The following is a 22,021-nucleotide window of genomic DNA, read 5'->3' as shown; positions in this document are numbered from 1 at the left end:
TCTGTGCTAATTCTTGGATTGCAACATTCCCTTTTCTATGCCAAACTTTTCACATCTTATATTCCTCATTTTCCATCACAGATATGAACATGTAACCTGTCACAAGTTCTGAAAAAAGCACATGCAAATGAAGGGAATCTTTAACATAAATATTTCTAAAAAAAATAGTGAATTTCTCTCCAAACTAAAAATGGGAATTTAGATTCATAAATTAGTTTTAACCAATTTTTTATTTATTAAATATTAATGAGGAATGATGATGATCATCATAAAAAAATATAAAAGTTTAAGAGTTAAAGATATGGTGAAATGACAGTGCATAAAATTGCTAACCATGTCCCTTATGAGTAAGCAGCTATGTAGCAACATAGGAGTCTACTAAATCGGTAAAGATAAAAATCGAAACATAGTGAATTTACAAGAACTTAGACCTCGTTTGATGCCATTGTTGTCTCTTTCGTGTGTCTTAGGGTTTACAACCCATGTTGGAAAACTGGTCAAACTCCAGCAACCTAAGTCCCTGTCTCTTTCTGTGTGGACACCACTCCAAATATAATTATTAGGATAAAGATACTTTGACATCTAAATTCTAACAAATTTTTGACACCGAACACGTGTCATAAACCAATTGGTCCGTCTGTTTCAATTTTTTTAGACATTAAACACACGGACTAATTGACTTATGGCACGTGTCCAGTGTCAAAAATTTGTTAGAATTTAGGTGTCAAAGTATCATTATCCTAATTATTAAGACTTAAAAACTATGCTTTGCAATTTTTTCATTTTTTAAGTTATCATAATACAAAAATCAAGTGGGTAATCAAGTATATTGAAATAAAGTTTCACATTTATATTTTACTTTCTTTGAGTCTGTATAAATATATTTCACAACTTTGCTTTCAAACGTCATCTCTCACTCTAAAATGTTATCTATAACGAATTTCTGCAATTAAAAAAGTTAGCAATCAAGTAGTAATGGTAAACTAAACAAAGAATTACTTGATGTAATTATCCATGCTTGAAAAACATGGATAAGAATTTGGAATTTTCATAGTTTCAAACACTTTAAACATCTTCCACACGAAATTGATTGGTAGCTCTCAAAATCTCTGTAATGTAGTGTTATTTTCTTCGATCAACAGGGAATATCTCTTGCAATCTTAATATATTATTGTTAATTAAGCCAAGAAAGCATAATTTATTTCTTTATGTTAGTTTCTGAGTATGTGAACTAGTTGAAAAAAAAGGCCAAACACATCACTTTCTAATGTAGTTTCCATTATTGCTTGAGCAGAAATATATGAAACTAGCAACGTTTGACTTTGTTTTTTATCTTACCATTCTTTTCATTTAGAGTATTATATATGTTACTGATCCAACAAAGTTTTGCACGCAAGGAATCATATTTTGACTTAAAAAATAACCTATCGAATATTTTGAACTTTTTATGTCGAAATAGATTGAAATGAAAAAAAAAAAATTAATAATGTTTTGCACACAGGAATCATATTTTGACTTCACAAAGACAAGTATAGAACGATATGATCTCGTTTAATTAAAATTATTCTTGCTATATTAAATTCATTTGCAAATTTCTTTTTTTTATCATAAACGTATATCCCAATTTTCTTTGTATAATTAATTTCACCGTTGAGTAAATTCACATTGTAATATTGCTTTAATAAAAAATGCAAATTTGTTTCCAATTTATTAAATGAATATATATGCTCGTTTACTTATTTTCACTTGCTCTTTCGTATATTCAAACTATTTAATTATATGCATAATCTATTTTACATAAAAGATACAAATACCACAATGTTATTCAATAACTTTTGTTAGAAAAAAAAATAAATAATAAATATATATATATATATATATATATATACATATAAATTATGTAAATATAAATCAGTGAAAAATGAGCTGTAGAATGTACAGGATTTTGGTTCAAGAGTGAAGTATTTTGAAAATCGTGCAATTATTTATACCATACTTCTATTATAAGACCCTGGATTGCACAGATGAATTACTTTCTTTTGGCCTGCAAATATAATACATTTATGGCTGTATAACAACACATCAATACATATAAACCAAAACCATTTCAAGAACTTTGTTCCTCAAGTACCACAGGCAGCTCCAACTTTTCACTGCCCCTCTGAACCATCAACACCACTTTATCTCCTACATTATACTCATCCAATGCTTTCAACAACTCTGCTTTGCTCTTCACCTGCAAAGGATGCACCAAACTTATTATCAAATAAATTAACACAAGTTTATCATATGCATTACTGAAGTCAAACTCTAACTATGATAAGAGAGAATAGTACAAACACTTAACAAAAAAAATCTTCAGAAGAGGACTCACAGGCTTATTGTCAACTGCAACAATGATATCTCCAAGGACTATATTGCCAGCAAATCCCCTTGTGGTGGGATTTAAACCAGCTTTGGCTGCAAGACTATTTGCAGGAACCTGAGGAACATAAGTTCGAGAGAGTAAACGAATGATGTATAAGTGTTAAGAAATAGACTTTAAACCTATCTCAATCTCGCAAAATCAGTTTGTAAATTGAAGTTTACACTAACTCGTTATATATTATAAATTCGTCTTATTTCTAATCGATGTGGAATCTTTGACAATAAGTAAAGTTTAATTACAGAGAACAAGAGAATCTTGTGGATTTACCAGAAGAACAAGAGCTCCATTTCGAACATTAAGTTGGTTTGCAATTAAGTCCGGTGCAATATCCACATTTATACCAGCTCTAACAACCTTGAATGACAAATTATGAAACCAAATGTAAATGTAGCCATAAATATATAAATCTTAAAAATTATGCAGCTAGATTGCGAAAACAGATATTATATATAAAATATGATTAAAAAACATAATGTAGAACTAACAAAAAAACAGTTGTTTTCCTGTGTTTTCTTCCCAAACAAACAACTAAGCATTTTCTCTCTGATTAAAATCTAGAAAAAATAATGTGCTTTTTGCATTAAATCATAAAAGGACTATCTACCAACCATGAAACCTTGTCATATTAATAAGGATATCACAGCAAAGCTAAAGACTTGCTAGATTCTTTTTGCATATTTTGGTTCCATGAAACACTTACTTTTCCAAACTGAATGAGTTGAGGAACAATTCGCAATACAGTTGAAGATGGGATCGCAAATCCTACACCAGCTGATGTTCCTGCAATAGCAAGAAAAGAAACAAAAGCATGAACCCTGCAAAACTAGAACAGCAACTAGAACTTGCAGCTTAAATAGTCATTTCGCCATGCAAAGTAAAGTCAATGGATCAACAATGTAATGAAGGAAAGAGTGGTAGAATTTTTTTGACAGGTGAACCCAAAAGATTTTCTCAGCTATAATTTTCATATATACATCAGTGTTCAGTAGTCCAATTCCTTTTGATTGTAATGGTAAAATAACTTGCCTGTCTGCGTAAATATTGCAGTATTAATCCCAATTAAGCTTCCTTTCGAATTGAGAAGGGGGCCTCCGCTGTAAACATCATAGGAAAAGTAAGAAATGCAGCATTTGATATAACAACCAGTTAACACTCAATACCATCATGGAAAAGAAAAAGAAAAAGAAAACATTTTGACCAAGTAAACAGCACCAAACTCAAGAAAGGGAACTATTTCTAGTTCATGTATGGAAAGGAGCCTAGTGTAACCTGTTCCCAGGATTTATTGCTGCATCAGTTTGAACACCACCACCAATTGTTACCCCAGTTTGACTAAAGATATCTCGGTTAAGTCCACTTATAACCCCAACTGTGAGGGTGTGATCAAAACCAAATGGATTTCCAATTGCCAAACATTGCTGCCCAACTTTTAGAGAAGATGATTGCCCAACCTTGATAGGCCTTAAAATATCTTTTGGGGCATCTACCTGTATTTGTGGATTTGTTAATACTTGTCATGTCCAAACGAGTTTTAATTAACAAGAAAGCAACTTTTAGCCACCATAATTTTAATGCACAAGTAACATGGATGAACTAAAGAAGAAGACAAACCTTTAGAATTTGAATGATGAATTAATCATTTGATGGAATAGAATAGATTATTATAAAAGTAAAACAGGAACTAACATGCAGAAGACCTCATATTACTAGGAACCTCAGTAACAACAATAGAATATCCAACTTGGAAGCAAAAATGTTATATAGTTCAACAGAGATGTTATGGAAATCAGACAATTGATTTACAGAAGAAATAAATTCAGAAAGTAAAAAAGAAATCATGCCTTCAAGACAGCAAGATCCTTTAAACGGTCAGCTCCAATAAGTACACCTTCAAAATTCTTTTGTAACCTTTATCGAGTAGAAATCAGAATTACATATGTTAGTTCCAAACAGAATTTTGACATTATATGCAAAGAAAAAACAGTCTACATGAGCCTCACCCTTCTGATGCTAGAATATTAACTCGGGCAACAACCTCACCAGCCTTTGGGTTTTTTGAAAGGGCATTGCCAACTACTGAATAATACAAGAATGTAACAATCACAAGTCAGCACTTGGTCTCGCAAGCCTACTGAATACACTGAGATTGGGAAAATATGCATACAAATTAACAAGCGCATAGTACAGAGCATTCCATCATAGCACAGCAAATACATTAGGCAAGCAGAAAAATGGAGCTAAAGATTTCAAAGAAAGGAGCAAAGAGGAGATAAATCAAAAGATGTTTAAAAGCACAATACAAAATTCAACAAATACTTGTTACATCAAATACACATGCCAAAACAAGCAGTCAGCTGAATCTGATCAAATACAGGAGAAAGGCCTGATCCACATTCGAGAAACCTAAGCCCATTCACGTGGAGAGCTCAACAAAATCTTACTGAAGAGATCAAAAGCTAAATGTGTGTGTGTTGTTTTAAAGATTGAAGCAAAATAAAACATAGAAACTGGTCCCTGCCTGATTCTCACCATGATAATTTGTCACAATGTGGCCCTCCTCATCCCACACTACTCCAGAACCATTTCCTTCAGGAATCTGGTAATATAGATACAAAAAACAAATCAAACTGTTTGATATTCTATTGTAGGACGATAAAAAAACCTATCATGCTTATTAGATAGACACAATACAGTAATTAAAAAATAGTTAGAGTCCTTGATAAGACCTTAAAATGATTTAACATAAGATATTATAGATTAAATACTGAGGTACCTCAACCACACCAGTTATATTAAGCTGAGGACGTAGTGTCACATCGAAAATATTAACAACAGAATATGTGTTTCTTTCAAATAGTCGGACAATTCGATCCTGAAAATCACAATGAATTGGAATTAACTATTGCTACAACTGTATAGAAAATGTGCCATGCAGCCACCACAGACAGAAGAGGGGCTATAGTTGAAAGCTGACCTCTATGGGAAAGAGTGGCCCAGAAGAAAACACGGGAGGGGTTACTTCTTCAAGTGTTACTGATGGATCTCCCAATGCTAGGGCTGTACATTTACCAGTTATGACATGAAGATAAACTTTGTTGGTAAATACTAAAAAGAGACTTGCATAAAAGAATGCAAAAATATGCTTATAATGAAAGAAAACACAAAATTAAAACACGTGGCTAGAATTCGATTACTGCACTTCACCAGTTATGTATTTACAATTGATGACATATTACAACTATGAACTCATGACACCATCGGGTTCCTAGAATAACTGCTGACACATTTCACACACTCCAGGGTACAATCACGATCTAATGGCTATTTTTTTTTTTTCTTCTAATATCATATGAATTTTACAAAGTTAAAAAAATAAAATTAAAGGTTAAGATTCAAAGTTCTTTCTCTCTAACTACAGAAAATTTTCCTCCCACCATTGGCAACTCACAGCTCCATGTACATGTTATAAACTACTAGTCAAATACACCAAACCAAAGCTGATCCATCTCACTAGCATTTACAAAAATATAAATATTTTAGCAAATTAACAATACCCTGTTAATGGTTTAATTGTCATACTATGGGTGCAAAGATTTTTACATGGTCAAATAGTTAAATTGGGTAATATTATATCTTCCTACAAATCCTCATAACACTTTATAAAGAAAGTATTAAATGTAAAAGAAAATGCGTTTGATGATAGAAAATATTCTTAGAAATCGCTTTAGATATGTTTTCCAAAGTAACCATTACGAAAGTCTAACAATTTTACCATCCCGTACATACTTAGCAATAGTTATGAACTTACGAACATATAACCAATCAAACAAGTAGAACACAAAAGCAGAACCGTGCGGACCTGACATGTACCTTGAAGAACATAAACAGGAAAACATAGTTAAACTCGCCACTAACACACGTCGTGTTGGAGATAGAACAAGATTCTTCACCATTTCATCAAAATCCAAAGTTTTATCTTGAACTTGAATAGTGCTGCCGCTACATATGTATTCAATCAAACATGCACACGTCAATCAAAGTCTCAATCCCACATAAAACAAGCAACACCAACAACCAAAACGCAGTCTTGGATGCACAAAGACTCAAACTTTGCAAACGCAACCACAAAAGACACACACCAAATTGCAGTTTGTCATGAAAAACTTATGTTTTCACAGTTAATTACGAAAGAGAAAAAGAATTACGCAGTCCTAATGTAAGCTTATATTGTCATTCAATCACAAATTGTCATATATATGATAAATTTGATGACTTTTGCTGTCATGTCAGTGTTTAATAACACTTTTTTTTGTTTTCTTTTTCCGCTGTTTCTTATGCAAACTTTTGAAAACAGTAAAACAGAAAATGCTTTTCCAAACCAAACAGCCCCTAGTTTGAGAATGAAAATGCACTCTAGCATGCACAAAGACTCAAACTTTTGAAACGCAACCACAAAAGGCCCACACCCAATGCAATTTTTTACTGAAATCTCAATTTGCAAAACCAATGAGGATAGATAGCGTAATGGGGGCGAACCTGGTGGATGAAATGGCGTCGTTTGAGGAGTTTTGAGAGTGAGAGCAGACAGAGGACATTCCATCAAAGCAAATCTCACGGCGGCTGAGGACACAGCTTCTTCTTCTTGTGTGGATTGGCACACCCACTGACCACAAATTGCATGCTGATAGAACTTGCATTTCTGATTTGGGGTGAAAATTGGAGTGAAAAAAACGCAACTTGGGAGCTGAATTTTGGGGAGGGGAAGGAAGAGGGATAAGGGGTTAAGGGTGGTTCTATGATTATGGAAATTGAGATATTAATGGCATGTTTTCTGACAGAACAGAATCTATGGTTGAAGATTTAAAAGAAAGAAAAAATTCTATACTTGTGTTGTATTTGTGATTTTCTCCCTTGAAGTTTTATCTCAAAATATATACAAATACTTATTTTGTATACTATAGAAGTGAAATTTTAATTTTGATGGAAAAAAGGTATATGAAAATTATTTATAGAATTTATACTAAAAGTTATGTATTAGTTCTATTTATTTATTTTATTTAAATTTATCTTCAGTTATGTAATGGTTTTATTTATTAATTTAATTTATTTTTATTTATTTTATTTCATTTATTTTCAGTTATAGGTCATTTATATTTTTATTATTATATTTTTTTATAACATTTTAATTTATATATAGTTATCTATTTAAAGTTCTTGTTTTTTTATTTTATTTTATCATTATTTTATAATTTAAAAAGTAAAAATAAATATTATTTTATTTAGTGAATTTGGATAAAAGAAAATTATCTATATGTTTTCTGTTATTGTATATTTTTTGTGTTTGTTTAAATAGTGTATATATTATTGTGATAGTTATCCAATATCTGTTTGGCATTGTCAAGATTAGGTAGTGAATTACTTTAATGTGATGTCTGATACATGGTATAATAAGAGGAAATCTCCTGTGGAGATTATCATAACTCGACGACTAATATCATACTTAAGTAGATAATGATTTCTAATGATGAAAGCTGAACAATGTTTCTATGCTTTAGAGTTCAATATAAAAAGTATTAAACTGGTAGATATAAAAATTTATCTTGGTCATGTTCATTATGGGATTGAAGATCTTAATTTTCAAATTTATATCTATAGCTTTTGAGAAGTTGAAAAGAGACATAACATGTATAAAGTTTTTAAATCAATTAATACACTTGATTTCAAGAAGTAGAATTAAAGTTTATATATATGAATTTGTTATAATGGTACTATAGTGAAATGCATATTATCGTATTATTGAATATTTTATGATAATTTATTTTAAAAAATATTGAAATCCTTCACTAGTTTACCCTTCGTCTTATTTTCATATTGTTTTTACATCTACTTGAAATTATTGTATATGAAACATATGTGAACAGATGACCAAATAAATATTTTTGGAGATAAATAAAAGAAGCAACACTCAATCTGTAAGAATATATATATATATATATATATATATATATATATATATATATATATATATATATATATATATATATATATATATAATTTTAGAACAGCTTTGATATACAAAATTAATTTCTTTTTGGAAAACTTTTATATACCATCTAAATATTTGTTCTAATATATATAAAAAAAACTATATGCCTATTACGACATATGTTTTGTATTTTTATTAAATCTCCAAGCACATCAATATTAATTTAAAAAAGAGATTGAAGATTCGAATTTTAAGTTTTATATTAATTTTTAAATCTCCAAAATATTTGATAATTTTAATTACGACTCTAAATTAAGTAAGGTAGAACTGAGTCTTTAATCTTATAATTCTTTAAATGGTGATGATTTTTAAAATTGCCATATATTTTATTTTTACTATTTCAAGGAAAACCAATTTCAAAATCATTTTATAACAGACTCCAAAAACTTATAAAGATCTAATATAAAAGAATTCTGATATGGAGAAATAATTAAAATTTTCAATTGATTTTGGCATTTATATTAATTTAACCAATTCTGAAAGATGATTAATTAGAAGGGCCTCCTAATAAATCATTCAAATAATTTTTTCAAATCAGTCAAATAATTAAATAATCACAATTAGCACGGTATTTGAATAAGTTTTTTGTACCAGAAAAAACACAATACAATAAACCTATTTGCATTTTCTCTTTCGTAATTGAAATCCCGAGTTTCAATCTTTATCAGTTTTTAGAACCAACAATTCGAAATTTCCCAAATCCCAGCTTCGTGTACTAACGCAGAGTCGTTCCCAAATCCCACTTCCAAATTTGTTCCCAAATTTGTTTGTTCTTCAAATACCCGAGGATTCCGAGTCCCCAAATCGCGTTTGCAAAGCGTGACTCCAAAAAGTTGGGGACTTGACAACTATTCAACGTTGTTCGCTGCTGCGAGGTGCCTATCTTTCCCTTTATTGTAACAGACGTCGAATATCTTTTATCGTGTAGGGTTCCAGGCATCCAAGTTTAAAGCTTTCTACATGAATTAGTTTTTTTTTTTCTTTTTTTTTTCCGTTGAAATTAATGGATTAAGGATACTGATGCCGTATTATCTAACAGAACTTGAGATTGTTACTTTTTTTTTTTTTCATTTTGTTAATTGTCTGAGATGAATACCAGTAAAAAAAAAAAAGAATAAAAAAGGATTTTGTTTGAACTTGAAAGCAAGTGGGTGGGGTGATTTGGTGGCCAAACTTGTATTATCTTACCCTTTTTAAGTTGAACAAATTATATGACAAATTGAGTACATGTAAGGAATTGGGTTGGTGTAAAATAGGTAAACTGTGTTTCACAAGTTAATTTTGGAGATGTCTTGTTCAATGCTGTAAGTGGTCAATTTTCTTGATAATGCAGATGTTTTTTTTTTGCTAAATTTAATTCTATCCTCCCCCAAACGTATATGTTTAACTTTTCAGTGTACTTGAGCAGGCCATTTAGCTTTGGTGGCAAGTTGACTCAAACGGGCAAGGCAAGGAAATCTCCACTAATTGACCATTACCAGGTAATGAAACATGCCAACCATAAACTATTTACATTTCTGAATCTCATTTTTTGTTGGGTTTATCATATAAGAGTACTCGTTGATTGACTTGATTGTTGATGTTTGTTCTCTGCATGATTAGAACTCTTACTTGAATGAGAATGCATTGAAAGACGTGAGAATTATTTATCTAATACTCTAGTCATGATCATATGCGCGAAATCTTCACAAATGTATTTTTCATTCCATAGTATTCCAATTTAAAAACTACTGAATAACCTGTTTTATCCTCTCGTTCTATTACTAAATAAACATTTTAAAATCCTTAAATTTAGCCTCTAAGCATTCAACTCTGATTCAGTTCTAGTCTCATTCACTGTAATTTATACTGATTCAGTCCTAAATTCCAGTAATATGCACCGAATCCTCTACTGTTATGTTACTGATTTGGTAACACTAATAAAAATTTTAATAATTTGGCTTAAATTAAATGGGTTTAACCTTTTAGGTTAGAAAACAATTCCAATCCATAAAAAACACCCTAGAGATGTCACCCCCACCTTCCATGAAGAGACTCATAGAGAGGCCAGCGATAAGGCTGCCACTGCTAGGTACACCGATACTGTGAGAGTTGCCACTGATAGAGGCGCCACAGCCGTGAGGTCTGTCCGCTTATTATCCCCTACTGGGAGGGATTGCATCGGGAGGCCGTGAGAGAAGCACAATTGTGACCTGTGTCCGCTTCTCCCTCGCTGCTGGGAGGAACTGCATTGCGAGAATCCCCGTTCCACACGAGTTGCAATTTCGAATGGTGATCCAACACAATCTGTGCAGATCGTGAGTTTTAAGTGAAGTGAGATTGGAGTGGGAGAAGAAGAACATCCCTTGGCACAGGTAGCCTATAGACAATGCCTCCAAATGCAATTTGTTCTGCAGTTTTACGTATCAGTTCATCAGTCTGCAGCTTTAACTAACCCATTTAGCTTCTGATTTGGTGCCAACACATAAGGCTTCTCACAAAAATGCTACCCTGCACAGAAGAAAGAAAATGTTTTTACATACACAACAAAATATATTCACAGAAAGGTAGAGATATGTGTGGGTACTGGGTGGTTTGCTGGTTTTGTCACGTGCAATGTTAAACCAATAAGGTTCACTGTGGATTGTGATGATGTATAAAGTCTTTTTTATTTTTATTTTTGGAATTTCTTGAGATCTTGAGGTGAATAGCATTTTTGTGTAACGCTGTTGTAAATTCTTACTGCTTGCTGTTTATCTTTGTGCCATGACATGATAATGTTATTAATGATTATGAGCAGGCTCCAATCACAGTCTATATTTTTACTGGATGGATATGTAACATAGCTATTAAAGTGAGATTCAAATGGTGAATCGTTTTTTATATATTTTGAACTGAGAGTCGAATCTTGTTTTGAATAGGAAGATATATAACTTGTCTAATTTAAATGATAAAATAAACAAATTTTTAAACAATCATTTGAATAGGAAGATGTATAACTTAATTTATTGTTTTGACTACAACATCATTGTACAAGGTGATGTTGAATTTTCATCTGTTTTAGGTTGCTATTAAAGTTGAAATATTTAATCTTTGTTTTCTTGCTTGAAGTTTGATATTCTGCTGGGTGGCTTCAGTGGTATGGGGATTCCTTTGTTTCACTTTCTCGTAATATTCTCCTTTTCCTTAAATGAATTGTATTGTATGGTAAGTTATTGATTGATTCCAAATTCTAACATGTTGACATACATTACAATATTAATTACGTACACATTCAAGCTGATTGACCTGTCCAATCTCTAGTATAAGGACAAAAACTTTAGCCATTTTCTATTGGTCTTGTGGCAGGGTATTCTCTCTACAATTTCCAATCCTTCAATGTTGAGGATTATACGTGTGCAGCATCCATCTTGACATGATGGTTATTTCTTTACTTTTCATTTTAGTTCTTTCTGTCGGATCAGAGTGATTGTCTACAATGCCAGCTTTTTCTTTTCCTTCCAACCTTAACCACCTGGTCCTAAAATATCATTCTCCATGCTCAATTTTGAAATTCCAGGTCCTAAAATAACAATTAGACTGCTCAATCTTCGAATTCCAGGTTCTAAAACACTAGTTAGACTGCTCAATCTTGAAATTCAAGGTCCTAAAATACCATTTAGACTGCACAATCTAGAAATTCCAATCTGCTCAATTTTAGACTATGAAACACATGAATATAATATTTTTAACATTAAAAATATATAAACATAACTTAAGATAATTTATAAATTTATGATATTATAAATAAAAATGTACAACAACAAAATATAGTCATAAATTAATTTAACAATATAATAACCTTGGATTTAAAGAATGAACAAGACAATGAAAAGATGTGCTACTCTTAGTTCAATGATCAATTAATGTTGCGTTTACTACCTCATAAAAGGATGAGCGTTCAATTCTGTATATGAAACTTACTCATGAAAGGAAGAAATGTTTGTAAAGGTATTTTAATGATGTGGATGTAAGGGGACGAATAAATACAAAGTTTGCAAGCTTTTCAAATGAAAAAAAAAAAAAAAAACGCTTTTGTCAGTCTGGATTCTTTAAGGGATAGGGGTAAAAGGGATGAAAAGTTATGGTGGATTCTTCATGGAGCTCTGAAGTACGAAACTTCAAAAGATAGTGCTTAAGTTACTTGGACAACCTATTTTGTTATTCATTCTTTGAAAAGAAATAAGAGGACATCCCAAAGGACGAAGGATCTAGTATTTGTCTATAGCAATCTTCGTCTTTTTTGAAGAAACTTTTCAAACTTCAATGAAGAGGAAACTAAATTATGAGATATTGCAAGAAATGACTTTTCATTTGATGACAATTAGACTCTTGAGATTTCCAACTTATCTCTTGACGAACTAGGCTAATAAGTTATACTTTTTAATGAGGATGACCAAATGTGATTGTCAATTAATAGTTTACAATTTGTTAGACTTTTGTAATTGTTTCTCTTGATTTTTTGGATTGTGAAGTATGATCAGTATATTTTAGTAGTCTTATTATCATACAAATATGTATACTTCCATGTCTTCCTATCCTGTATTTTTTAATTTAGCCGAATGTGTTTGTGCTTAGTAGTTTGTAATCAGTTATCCTAGGGGTTTCTTTCTCCTTAAGTTTCTGTTGTAAGCAATTGTTCCTTACAATTATATGAATCTGAATAGACAATGAGATCCAAGTTAAGATCTCTTAAAACTTTTCTCTTTAAGTTGGTATCATCAAAGACTATCCTAGTGAGGTTTGTTGGGCTTATTGTGCCATCCACTATTTGAGCACCCACAAATATCTAATTCCATGTTTGAGATGTCGAGTCTTTGACGATAGGAAATATTTTGGAGATCCCTCATTGACTAAAGATACGACCAAGATATAGTATATAAGTGAGTGCAAATCTTATTTTACAAACCAATTTTGTAAGGTTAAGTTTTCTAATAAGAAAGAACAAAAAAGCCTTCCCAAAGAGAGAAGTTTAATGGGATGGGCACCCACATAAGCTATACCTGCACAAGTTTGGCATAGAGTTGAGAATTTCCCAAAACTCACATAATAAACCATTAAAATATTTTTAAAGGATGAACACTAATTTAAATAATTATAAAAAAAAAAAACTGTTACTATTGTATTTGAACCCACAATGTTCTTTGTATCGGAAAAACATAAAAAAGTTATTCGATAAGCATAGTAGAAGTGAGACTCCAAGTGTCTAACCATTTTCTCGTTCATAGGAATTGAACTGAGTTGAATTCCCCAATTTCAATATTTTCCTCATCAGTTTTAGGGTTTCACTCTTCTATTCCTTTTCTCATCAATTTGATTCGAGTTTCTCTCTTTCAATTCTCTGCTTTGTGTTCTTGGAGTGGCGAAGGATTTGAATTGGTTTTCCTTGGATATCTGTGGTATAAACTGTGTAGCTTGGTTTGAAATTTATTTTTTTGATGTTTAACATTTGTTGCTATTTTTGGAGTAATTTTTCTAATTGGAAATGGAATTTTAGATTTAGGTTTTCCTTTGATCATATAGTTTCTAGCTGGGATAATTCTTTTGGTTGGTTACTGTTTAATTACTGGGATGGTTGTGGCTATGATCTCGGTAATTTTTGTCTTTTTTTAATGTAATTTTCTGTGTTTGCTCTATGCATTGTGTTAAACTTGTGCTAGTGTTTTTTTTAAGTGCATGGGTATTGTGACTCAGCTAACTTGTTGGATTATGATTTGGCTGTGGTTCCTAAAGTCTAAAGAATGATTTTGATTCTCTCATATCATATAAGGCTAATGTGTTAATTGTCTCCTTGTCTGGGGGTATCTGCTTGGTAGGACTTCAGTTTTGGAGATATATGGTGATATATGGTGAAACAGATGGGGAATGGGGTGCTACATGAAAAGGGCAAAGATGAATTTGAGTCACAAGTTCAAAGAACTTGTTAACATGTTGAAACTCTCTGCCACTTCAAAGAGTCTGAGGTTGGGAAAAACAATCCATGCCCAATTGCTTGTTTGCAACCAAACTTCAAAAGACAGTGGCATCACTCAAATTAATTCACTGATCAGTCTATACTCTAAATGCGGTCAATTGGAGTATGCCAGAAAGCTGTTTGACAGAATGCCACAGAGAAACGTGATTTCTTGGAGTGATTTAATGACGGGGTATTTGCACAAAGGGGATGTTTTGGGAGTACTTGGGCTATTCAGGAACATGGTTTCATTGGACAGTGCATGCCCCAATGAGTATATTTTTACCATTGTTCTTTCTTGTTGTGCAGACAGTGGGAGAGTCCAAGAGGGGAAGCAATGTCATGGGTATTTGTTTAAGTCTGGTTTGTTGTTGCATCAATATGTGAAGAATGCACTTGTTCACGTGTACTCTAGGTGCTTTCATATGGACTCAGCCTTGCAGATTTTGGAAACAGTGCCTGGGAATGATGTGTTTTCTTATAATTCTATCTTGAGTGCACTTGTGAAATCAGGGTGTAGAGAAGAAGTTGAAAAGGTTCTGAACATGATGGTGGATAAATGTGTGTCTTGGGATGGTGGTACTCATGTAAATATGTTGTGCCTTTGTTCTCATTTTAGAGATTTGCAATTGGGTATGCAGATTCATGCACAGTTGATGAAGACTGGTTTGGTATTTGATGTCTTTGTTATTAGCAAACTGATAGACATGTATGGGAAATGTTGTAAAGTTCTAAATGCGAGAAAGCATTTTGATGACTTGCAAGATCGGAATGTGGTTGCATGGACTGCCATGCTGACTGCATATTTGCAAAATGGATATTTTGAGGAAACTTTGAATCTATTTCCAAGGATGGAGCTAGAGGGTACACATCCAAATGAGTTCACTTTTGCAGTTCTTCTAAATGCTTCTGCAAATTTGGTTGCACTAACGTATGGTGATGCATTACATGGTCGCATAATGAAATTAGGGTTTAAGAATCATCTCATTGTTGGAAATGCTTTAGTAAATATGTATTCCAAGAGTGGCAATATTGATTCTTCATATAGTGTGTTCTCAAACATGATATATAAAGATGTGATTACATGGAATGCTATGATATGTGGTTATTCCCATCATGGGCTTGGTAAACAAGCTTTACTAGTGTTTCAAGACATGATGTCTGCTGGAGAATGTCCAAACTATGTAACCTTCATTGGGGTACTTTCTGCTTGTGCTCATTTGGCTCTTGTGCAAGAAGGGTTCTACTATTTTTATCAACTAATGAAGGAACTTAATATTGAGCCTGGATTGGAACATTACACATGTATGGTTTCTCTTTTGTGTAGGGATGGTCAACTTGATGAGGCGGAAAATTTTATGAAGGCAAAAACACAAGTCAAGTGGGATGTAGTTGCTTGGCGTACTTTGCTTAATGCATGCCATGTTCATCGAAACTATAATTTGGGGAAGTTAATTGCAGAAACTGTGATACTGATGGACCCTCATGATGTAGGAACATATACATTACTATCAAACATGTATGCCAAGGCAAGGAAATGGGATGGAGTAGTGAAGATTAGAAAATTGATGAGGGAAAGGAATATTAAGAAGGAACCCGGTGCGAGTTGGTTAGGTATAAGAAATGATACTCATGTCTTTGTTTCAGAAGGAAGCAATCATCCAGAATCTACTCAAATCTATGAGAAAATTCAAGAGTTGTTAGCAATGATTAAGCCACTGGGGTATGTGCCTGATGTTGGTGCTGTGCTGCATGATGTGGAAGAGGAACAAAAGGAAGGTTATCTTAGCTATCACAGTGAGAAGCTAGCATTAGCATATGGCCTCATGAAAATACCTCCACCAGGGCCAATCCGAATAATAAAAAACCTTAGGATGTGTGATGATTGTCACATTGCTGTAAAATTGATTTCAAAGGTCACAAATAGGTTGATAGTTGTAAGAGATGCTAACCGTTTTCATCATTTTAGAGATGGATTATGCACATGCAATGATCACTGGTAGCAATGTGAGGAAATTTTAATTCATGTTTCTTTGAAATCAACATGTTTTGTGGAGCATAAAAAAAAGAACTTTAGATCACATAGGCATGCATTATTAAGGATATCATTTTAGTCTGAGCATGTCAAACAACATGGACATGTATTTCCAACAAAATAGTCACTATGGTGTTTTGAAGGTATCTGTATACCTTGGCCAATACAAATTTGATGGCATATCTAAAAGAACTTGGTAGGTTTGAATGTTGGACCAAAATTGGAAAAGCTTGACCAATACCAAGTACTTCTCACATGAATTTCTTGATTTGGTTTTACTTCATGAGATGAAGTTTTTAATTTCTTCCAAAAAAGTACTTAAATTCAGATTCCAGGTCAGCTTGTTTGTGCTTATTTGTTTTAAAGTCCTTTTTGCTAAAAAAATAAATTGATGCTTTCTTCTAATATGTTTTTCTAATCTGTTTATTTTAAAAACAAGTAGTTTTCAACTATTTTTAATGAGCGAATCTTGTCTACTTCTTAAATATGTGATCATCTACTAATTATTTGTTTTCCTTCAAGTTTTATTGTCAAATTATGTTTTTTTCTTCGGCTGAGCAAAAAATAGAGTAAATACTCAATTGTTTCCAAGATGAGTGGTCTGACATCTACTGATTAAAATTTCCACGTAAATGAATCATTGAGAAATTTATCTGCTTAGATGTAAGTCCTTTATCTGTATTTGATATTTGATATGCAGACACACACTTTTCTTTTTATTTGATACAAAAGGACTTACAGGAAGCAAATGAATTTTTCAAGGACCCATTTTCTTGAAATTTTTTATACTGGAACATTCCAGTTAGTGCACAAACTTTGCTTCATTTTTTATTCAAAAGGACTTATATGTGTCAGGCTTTTTGTCTTGCATGTCCAATTGGAACCTTCTTGATCAATGCATAGAGTTTATTATCCAAGTGCTTTTGGATGTGACCCCCATAAAAGAGAGTTTGTCAAAAAGTTAGTATGATGCCACAAGATTAGTATCAAAGCTAGGATTGGAAGCTAAAGAGTTGATTGTTGTGGAGATGGTTATATGTTTTTTTTTTTTTTTGTCAATGACTTTTCAAAAACAAGAGGGAAAGTTAGTTAAATCAAATTTGTCACACGCCAAGGTATCATGATTGCCACACTGGAACAAGTAACAAAAGACAAGTTCCAGTTTGGGGCAATTTTCTATTTGCTTATAATCCTAAGGTTGCAAAGAATGTCTGCATTGTTTCAAACTGCAGGACAAACCATGAAAAGAGAAGAACCTAATGAGTGTTATGCCATCCATATGATGGCACAACTTGGAAGCACTTTGATCTAGTACATCTAGATTTTTCCATGAATGTAAGATTTGGTTTATGTTTTGATGGGTTTGATTTATATATCAAGGCATCATTTTCACTATTTTTGTTGGCTTGTAATTTTTACCGTATTCAATCATCCACATGAATGTGGATGTCAAAAGGTAGTTGTTTTTGTGTTGCCTTATACCAAGCCCATCTAATTCAAATGCCAATATTGATGCTCATTTAGAGCCTTTTTATTGACTATCTAAAGAAGTCATGGGATGGAGTTTTGACATATGATGTTTCAAGGAAGCAAAATTTTTATGATGAAAGCAACTTTGATGTGGATTATTAATGAGTTTGCTGCTTGTTTTGTTGTCTGTTCGGGTCATGGTAGGTTTGCCTTTGTGCATTGCATAAGAACTCCTTCACATTACATGATGGCAGGCAAAGTTGATGGTTTGACTTACTAGGTTCTTACATCACGTTTATCCATTTCAGAAGAACAAAATGGCCTTCATAAAGGGAGAAACCTAAGCTAACCACTTGCACTACTTTGGCATAGATTTGAGAATTTTCCACAACGTCACCACTTTGGCGTATTAATTTAACCTATTATTAATGATAATTAATTACTTTTAGAAAAAAATGAAACATAATTAATTAGAAGGGTCTCCTACTAATTCATCCAAATAATTTTTCAAAGATGAACAATAATTTAGTTTTAAAAACATACTATTAGTATAGTATTTGAACCCACAATGTTCTTTATACCAAAAAAACATAACAAAAAAAATTATTTGCAATGCAAATCCTAAGCATATGGGACTCCACGTTTCTAAGCATTTTCTCAGTCCAATGAATTGAATACATTGATCTATTCCCATTCTCATTGCAATCGGGTCTAAATTTGATTCAAGCTTCTATCTTTCAATTCTCTGCATTGTGTTCTTGGCATGACATAATTTCAACTGGTTTTCCTTTGATCTTGGTGGTATTGTTGTGACTTAGTTGACTTGTTGGATTATGATTTAGTGGGGATGACTGAATTCTGAAGATTGATTTTGATGCTTTCATATCATATATCTGTCTAATATGTTTGATTATTTCCAAATCTGGGGTATCTGCTTTGTAGGACTTCAGTTTCAGAGTTCTATATAATGTCTGAATCAGAAGCTCAGCTTCCTACTGCCGTTGGTATGTTGTAATTTTCTGGTTTCTGATTCATGTACACAGATTGTCTGTTTTATGATGTTGTCATTCAAGTGGAGATTTTGATAATTGGACACATAGTACACATGAGCTTCCCCTTTATTGATGTCTACTGAATCCAAGCTTTATTGATAATTGTGGTCGCCTATTGTCATCATCCTTGATATTGTGGTTTGGTGTGACTGATGTGTCCATAATTTGTGTAGACTCCAAAAAGCTTGATATTGTAGTCAAAATAGCCACCTTGAACTGTTTAATTTATTTTTTTTAATTTATTTATTTATTTAAACCTTGGTAGAATCTTCAGGAGCCTTCCTTATGCATGGGTACTTTGATTTTTCTTTTCTTCTGTGAGCATGTGAGCATATTCTGTTCTTCTTTTCTGTTGGTCAACTTATTAATTGTTCAGAGGAATTGAGAATTGTTCTGAGTAGACATTTTGATTTCTTTTCCATATACTCAAACTAGTTAATGATACCTTTTAATAAATTGAACTGTCTTTGCAAATAAAGATAAAATGCTGAAGGGCGTAATTTTGACTGCTGCACTTTTTTGTTATGCGTTCAATATAGTTCTACTAGCTCTGATGTTTGCTTTCCTTTGTCTGTTTTGTAGTTGCTGATGTTCTACTGTGGAAGAGGTGGCACATTTCCTTGGGTGTCATTGTTGTTGCTACAGTTGCCTGGATCGTGTTTGAGTGGACCAATTTACCATTTTTAACAATATGTTCAGATGTCTTACTGATTTTGATCGTACTGTTGTTTATGCATGCTAACTTTGCTGCCCTCAGAAATAAGTATGACTGCCATCCCTTTGATGCTTTTTTTTTTTTTTTTTTTTTTTTTTTTTTTTACCGTTTTCAACATTAGAACAATGTCATCTGTATCTTTTTCTTCTCACGCAGACAACCACCAACATTACCTGAACTAGTTGTGTCAGAGGAGATGGTTAATAATGTGGCAGCTTCATTTCGGGTCAAAATCAACAATGTTCTTCTTATAGCCCATGACATCACTATTGGCAAGGATTTTAGAATTTTTTTCAAGGTTAGTGTGTTTCATGTTGCAGCCTTTTAGTATTGTAGCTTGGGGGAAGTGTGACCTAAATAATTAGTATTTCTTTTCGTTGTAAAGAATTATAGGTTTTGTATGCTATTGTCTAGAAGGTTTACACTTAATTTGGCAATGGCTTATCAAATGCTGTCAATAGTCACTCCCTTCGTTGAACTTGCTCTGTTTAAGTAATTCCTTCAAATGTATCATTTGTTTTTCAATACTATGTTTTGGGCATTTCTGTTATGTAAGCATTTTTCTTTTCTGCAGCAATGTGCTTTATGCGCCTAGAATTAGAAATGAGATGATGGTAATTATCAATATTTTGTATGACTTAGTGGAAAATCAACTGACATAATTCAGTGTCTATTGTCTACTTGACAGGTGGTTATTTGTCTGTGGCTCTTGTCTGTCATCGGCAGCGTCTTCTCCTTCTTTACCCTTGCATATATTGGTATGCTTTCAATTTCTGATGTCCCTAACAGACCATCCTTTTTCATTGATGTATAGTAAACTCTGTAATATATCATTTTTGGATTTTTATCTTTTGTTTGGTTTTTGGTGGGTTGTGTTGAAGATGTACATTGTTTCCATTTACCCCATTGGATGTTTGCACAAACATACATGATTAGGTGCTTTTGAACCTTTTTACCCGCATATCATCACTGTACACATACATTGGATGTTGTATATTGAAGAGCCATTTTAATAGCCAATTGTCTTGAACATCTCACATCTGTTTTTAGATATAGTATGTTGGCAAGCTGTACCTATGATACATCCTGAAATTATATCTGGGTGTAATTTGCTAACACACTCCTTTTACAGAAACAAGTGGTGTATATTAGCTCATGTTTATAGGATTTGCTAATGTATACTTACATTTTAGGAGTACATTCACAAATTATAACTACAGTAGATCTTAAAATACAAATTATAATGTTGTCCTTCTAAAAGATAGAAGTTTGTTAGTGTGTACTCACTCAATTTTTAGAATTGAGTGTCCTAGCAAACTATAATTTCAGTAGATCTTAATATAAACCCATATGTAACTTGCTAACATACTTATTTTAGAAAACAAGTGGGTCTATGATAGAAAATCCCTATGTGACATACATGACACTTTGTTAATCTTTTTTATATTCTTCCTCTTTAATGGTGACAGGAACCCTTCTTATGATTACCATCCCTGCATTGTACCGCAAATATGGAGGTTATGTAGATAAATGTTGTGGAGTAATAAACCGCCAACTTTCAAGACATTATAGAATAGTAGATGAGAATGTTTTCAACAGACTTCCACGAAATATACCAAAGGAAAAAGAGTCTTGATTTCCAAGGTCTTCCAATCCATTTCATGTTCATTCTGTGAAAGAAACTATTCCATTTTGTTGTTGGTTATGTTGTTTAGAATCTTACAAACTAAGTTGTCTGTTCATGCCAACAACTAATGGCAGTTTTAATTTTTCTGTCATCTGATAGAGAAAGATTGGAAGCTTTTGTGTACATAGTTGGAGGATTTTGAAGCTAAAATGTGGTGATCTTTTGTGAAAACCTTGTTGAAAGTTTTATAGGAGCTGAACATTGTCATTGTTTTCTAATGTGATGCTTCTTACATTTTAATGCCTCATACATTGTTTTTTTAACTGGGTTTATAAAGTGTTAGTCACGCTTAATGACTTCATTAAACATCATGTAATGTGTAAGCAGATAAAAAAAAATACATTACAGTTCAAATGACTAATCAAATGCTAAGTGGATTTCACTTGTCTCTTTAAATCTTTTTAAAATCTTCATGATTAAAGTACTTTGCATGGTGAAATAATTCACCAAAATCTTCTTTAAATAAAAATTAAATCATAGGATCCAATAAAACCAAATCTAAAATGCATACTAGAACCCTACTATTGTTTGTTGGCTTATGGATAAAGGAAACATCAAAAGTACTTACTACCTAGTCAAAACCCTTTTCTCACTTTCCTTCAAACTTGCAATTTGGT

General features: G+C 32.4%; 3 protein-coding genes across 8 annotated transcripts; 2 read left to right on the top strand and 1 right to left on the bottom strand.

The window, feature by feature from the left end:
- Positions 1-1,964: 1,964 nt before the first annotated feature.
- Positions 1,965-7,312, bottom strand: LOC106766117 (protease Do-like 8, chloroplastic). Of its 3 annotated transcripts, none has more exons than XM_014650877.2 (13): positions 6,965-7,312; positions 6,288-6,427; positions 5,403-5,485; positions 5,202-5,300; positions 4,958-5,024; positions 4,429-4,504; positions 4,270-4,336; positions 3,698-3,915; positions 3,455-3,522; positions 3,129-3,208; positions 2,696-2,782; positions 2,375-2,482; positions 1,965-2,236 (listed from the first exon to the last, which is right to left on the bottom strand). In XM_014650877.2, exons 1-13 carry the CDS (start codon positions 7,123-7,125, stop codon positions 2,108-2,110), a joined length of 1,383 nt encoding a protein of 460 aa, XP_014506363.1. In that variant the 5' UTR covers positions 7,126-7,312; the 3' UTR covers positions 1,965-2,107. The 3 variants fall into 3 exon arrangements, with proteins under 3 accessions (XP_014506363.1, XP_022637714.1, XP_022637719.1); XM_022781993.1 differs by having other exon boundaries at positions 6,288-6,421; XM_022781998.1 differs by lacking the exon at positions 6,288-6,427.
- Positions 7,313-9,285: 1,973 nt separating this feature from the next.
- Positions 9,286-21,651, top strand: LOC106771036 (reticulon-like protein B16). Of its 3 annotated transcripts, XM_022781982.1 has the most exons (8): positions 9,288-9,349; positions 9,883-9,955; positions 17,713-17,815; positions 18,893-18,954; positions 19,585-19,765; positions 19,874-20,015; positions 20,406-20,475; positions 21,187-21,651. In XM_022781982.1, coding segments are annotated over exons 3-8 (624 nt in total). In that variant the 5' UTR covers positions 9,288-9,349; positions 9,883-9,955; positions 17,713-17,813; the 3' UTR covers positions 21,354-21,651. The 3 variants fall into 3 exon arrangements, with proteins under 3 accessions (XP_014512433.1, XP_022637703.1, XP_022637707.1); XM_014656947.2 differs by lacking the exon at positions 17,713-17,815 and having other exon boundaries at positions 9,286-9,349; XM_022781986.1 differs by lacking the exons at positions 9,288-9,349; positions 9,883-9,955; positions 17,713-17,815 and adding an exon at positions 11,850-11,874.
- LOC111240486 (pentatricopeptide repeat-containing protein At5g39680) lies at positions 9,303-17,706 on the top strand. 2 transcript variants are annotated; one of them, XM_022781975.1, is made up of 3 exons: positions 9,303-9,349; positions 9,883-9,955; positions 14,309-17,706. In XM_022781975.1, exon 3 carries the CDS (start codon positions 14,358-14,360, stop codon positions 16,446-16,448), a length of 2,091 nt encoding a protein of 696 aa, XP_022637696.1. In that variant the 5' UTR covers positions 9,303-9,349; positions 9,883-9,955; positions 14,309-14,357; the 3' UTR covers positions 16,449-17,706. The 2 variants fall into 2 exon arrangements, with proteins under 2 accessions (XP_022637696.1, XP_022637699.1); XM_022781978.1 differs by having other exon boundaries at positions 9,330-9,349; positions 14,317-17,706.
- Positions 21,652-22,021: the final 370 nt, after the last annotated feature.

This window comes from Vigna radiata, chromosome 1 (assembly GCF_000741045.1).
Source record: "Vigna radiata var. radiata cultivar VC1973A chromosome 1, Vradiata_ver6, whole genome shotgun sequence".
NCBI classification, from domain to species: Eukaryota; Viridiplantae; Streptophyta; class Magnoliopsida; order Fabales; family Fabaceae; genus Vigna; species Vigna radiata.
This window is presented reverse-complemented; position numbering and strand designations above follow the sequence as displayed.

Coding starts and splice junctions, on each gene's coding strand:
- LOC106766117 (XM_014650877.2), bottom strand. CDS start 7,125: ATGCAAGTTCTATCAGCATGCAATTTGTGGTCAGTGGGTGTGCCAATC. Junction 5,486..6,287: donor TTCTTCAAGGTACATGTCAG/GTCCGCACGGTT, acceptor GTAAATGTACAG/CCCTAGCATTGGGAGATCCA. Junction 5,301..5,402: donor GGCCACTCTTTCCCATAGAG/GTCAGCTTTCAA, acceptor TGTGATTTTCAG/GATCGAATTGTCCGACTATT.
- LOC111240486 (XM_022781975.1), top strand. CDS start 14,358: ATGGGGTGCTACATGAAAAGGGCAAAGATGAATTTGAGTCACAAGTTC.
- LOC106771036 (XM_022781982.1), top strand. Junction 18,955..19,584: donor TCAGCTTCCTACTGCCGTTG/GTATGTTGTAAT, acceptor TCTGTTTTGTAG/TTGCTGATGTTCTACTGTGG. Junction 19,766..19,873: donor TTTGCTGCCCTCAGAAATAA/GTATGACTGCCA, acceptor CTTCTCACGCAG/ACAACCACCAACATTACCTG.